The sequence below is a fragment of the Artibeus jamaicensis genome, unplaced genomic scaffold (genome assembly GCF_021234435.1).
Source record: "Artibeus jamaicensis isolate MK-2021 breed Jamaican fruit bat unplaced genomic scaffold, CSHL_Jam_final contig_764, whole genome shotgun sequence".
In the NCBI taxonomy this organism is placed as follows: domain Eukaryota; kingdom Metazoa; phylum Chordata; class Mammalia; order Chiroptera; family Phyllostomidae; genus Artibeus; species Artibeus jamaicensis.
In genome coordinates this window covers 47,662-50,733 of record NW_026521958.1, presented here as the reverse complement: position 1 = coordinate 50,733, position 3,072 = coordinate 47,662, and the positions used below count along the sequence as shown (strand labels likewise).

Below are 3,072 nucleotides of genomic sequence, written 5' to 3'. Positions count from 1 at the left end.
TATTTTCTCTCTTTTTAAAATAAGAAAAGGAAGATTTTGTCTGATAACAGCATTATGTGGAAGTATATGTGGTATATTTTTAGAAATATGGAAAATGTGGGTGAAGCACAATTGTGCTACATTGAATGAATCTATCTCTGCCTCTCCTAGACCTCTCACCCTTAAAGTAAGAGAATGAATTTGATGTTTTAGCCTCTCTGAGAAGCAGCATCTTATAATAGGTCTTCTGTGTCTTTTAAAGTATGTAATGCAAAGAATAAGTAAAACAAAGTCAGAAAATTTTCTAACTCTTTTTTCTCTCTTTTCTCTCCAGACTATGTCAAAGAGTCACAATGACCTTGCACAATAACAATACAACTTCACCTTTGTTTCCAAACATCAGCTCTTTCTGGATACTGGGCTCCCCAGATTCAGGGCTGCCCCCAGGAACAGGCACTCATTCTGGCAGTCACAACAATTCTCGAGCAGCTGGGAATTTCTCTGTTCCAAATGGCGCCATCAGTGACCCTCTGGGAGGTCATACCATCTGGCAAGTGGTCTTCATTGCATTATTAACAGGTATCCTGGCCCTGGTGACCATCATTGGCAATATCTTAGTGATAGTGGCATTTAAGGTCAACAAGCAACTGAAGACAGTCAATAACTACTTCCTCTTAAGCCTTGCCTGTGCTGATCTGATTATTGGGGTCATTTCAATGAATCTGTTTACTACCTACATCATCATGAATCGATGGGCTTTAGGGAACTTGGCCTGTGACCTCTGGCTCTCCATTGACTATGTGGCTAGCAATGCATCAGTTATGAATCTTCTGGTGATTAGCTTTGACAGGTACTTTTCCATCACAAGGCCACTCACATACAGGGCCAAACGAACAACAAAAAGAGCTGGTGTGATGATAGGTCTGGCTTGGGTCATCTCCTTTGTCCTTTGGGCTCCTGCCATCTTGTTCTGGCAGTACTTTGTTGGGAAGAGAACTGTGCCCCCAGGGGAGTGCTTCATTCAGTTCCTTAGTGAGCCCACCATTACTTTTGGCACAGCCATTGCCGCCTTTTATATGCCTGTCACCATTATGACAATTTTATACTGGAGGATCTATAAGGAAACTGAAAAACGTACCAAAGAACTTGCCGGGCTACAAGCCTCTGGGACAGAAGCAGAGACAGAAAACTTTGTCCAACCCACGGGCAGTTCTCGAAGCTGCAGCAGCTATGAGCTTCAACAGCAAAGCATCAAACGCTCAGCCAGGAGAAAGTACAGTTGCTGCAACTTCTGGTTTCCAACCAAGAGCTGGAAGCCCAGTGCTGAGCACATAGACCAAGACCACAGCAGCAGTGACAGCTGGAATAACAATGATGCTGCTGCCTCCCTGGAAAACTCTGCATCCTCTGATGAGGAAGATATTGGCTCAGAGACAAGAGCCATCTACTCCATTGTGCTCAAGCTTCCAGGTCACAGCACCATCCTCAACTCCACCAAATTACCCTCATCTGATAACCTGCAGATGCCCAATGAAGAGCTGGGGACAGTGGACTTGGAGAGAAAGGCCAGCAAACTGCAGGCCCGGAGGAGCGTGGATGATGAAGGCAGTTTTCAAAAAAGCTTCTCCAAGCTCCCCATCCAGTTAGAGTCAGCCGTGGACACAGCCAAGACCTCTGACATCAACTCCTCAGTGGATAAGACCACGGCCACTCTACCTCTATCCTTCAAGGAAGCCACCCTGGCCAAGAGGTTTGCTCTGAAGACCAGAAGTCAGATCACTAAGCGAAAACGGATGTCACTGATCAAGGAAAAGAAAGCAGCCCAGACCCTCAGCGCCATCTTGCTTGCCTTCATCATCACCTGGACCCCCTACAATATTATGGTTCTGGTGAACACCTTTTGTGACAGCTGTATACCCAAAACCTATTGGAATCTGGGCTACTGGCTGTGCTACATCAACAGCACCGTGAACCCCGTGTGCTATGCCCTGTGTAACAAAACATTCAGAACCACTTTCAAGATGCTGCTGCTATGCCAATGTGACAAAAGGAAGAGGCGCAAGCAGCAGTACCAGCAAAGACAGTCAGTGATTTTTCACAAGCGTGTGCCTGAGCAGGACTTGTAGAATGAGGTCTTGTCAATATCAGTGACCAAATGCACACATCAACCCACAAACCTTAGCAGGGAGTCAGGAGGAATGGGTGATTTCTGGTGATGATAAAAATGTTCCTATCAGCCAGATGTGAAAGAAGCTGCCTGTTTACTGAACCATTGGATAAACCCATTTTAATATAAAAAGGCAAATAGCAATTTAGCAATTCAGCAAAAAAACCCATATTACTGAATATAAAGAAATTTATTCTGAAATAAACTTTAAGTGTTTTTTCTTAAAGAGGAAAAATATTTCATAGCAATTATACACCTAAATTGATCTGTGTAGTTCTTTTAATTTCCATTATTAATTCAGATAAGCATAACTAGCTGCCCTAGATGCCACGTTTTTTACAAGGATCCCAAAAGTGCTGATTCAGATTTCTCTTCAGAACAGGTCAGATTAGTGAATTGGCAGTTCTGAAATTATTTCATACATTGCTAAGCTGAACGGTCTTGTCCCAATAGAACTTTTCATCTTCTCTTTGGCGTGTTGTTATACTCTATTTGCGGACTTGATTCTTACTCCCTGCAAAGTACTGTTTGGTGCAGTCCATTTTTTGTACAAATAAAAATATATAAGTATATGTGTGTGTGTGTGTGTGTGTGTGTGTGTGTGAGAGAGAGAGAGAGAGCTCCACCTACACATACACACACACACATAATGTGTAATATAATGGGACTCACTTAACTGGCAAATTATTCCTACAATATATGCTTTCAGTACTTTGGCAGCTGAAGTTCTCTAGGATCCTAACACAACATAAAAGTGAAATAAAATCTGTGTGGTGTTTTCAAAACCAGGGCTGTTGTAGACAAACCACCCTGGGGATGCTCAGTGGAGAATGTCCATGCCTTCTGGCAGGTCTAGGCACAGTGGACCCCCTTGTGATCAAGGTCAAGCACCATGGCTTGACCAGACTCTGAGAGTAAACTATCAT

General features: G+C 43.3%; 1 protein-coding gene across 1 annotated transcript; it reads left to right on the top strand.

The window, feature by feature from the left end:
- The first annotated feature begins 321 nt into the window (after window positions 1–321).
- CHRM3 (cholinergic receptor muscarinic 3) lies at window positions 322–2,760 on the top strand. Its single transcript, XM_037154391.2, has one exon. The coding sequence runs from the start codon at window positions 333–335 to the stop codon at window positions 2,103–2,105; it is 1,773 nt and encodes a 590-aa protein (XP_037010286.2). The 5' UTR covers window positions 322–332; the 3' UTR covers window positions 2,106–2,760.
- The last annotated feature ends 312 nt before the right edge of the window (window positions 2,761–3,072 follow it).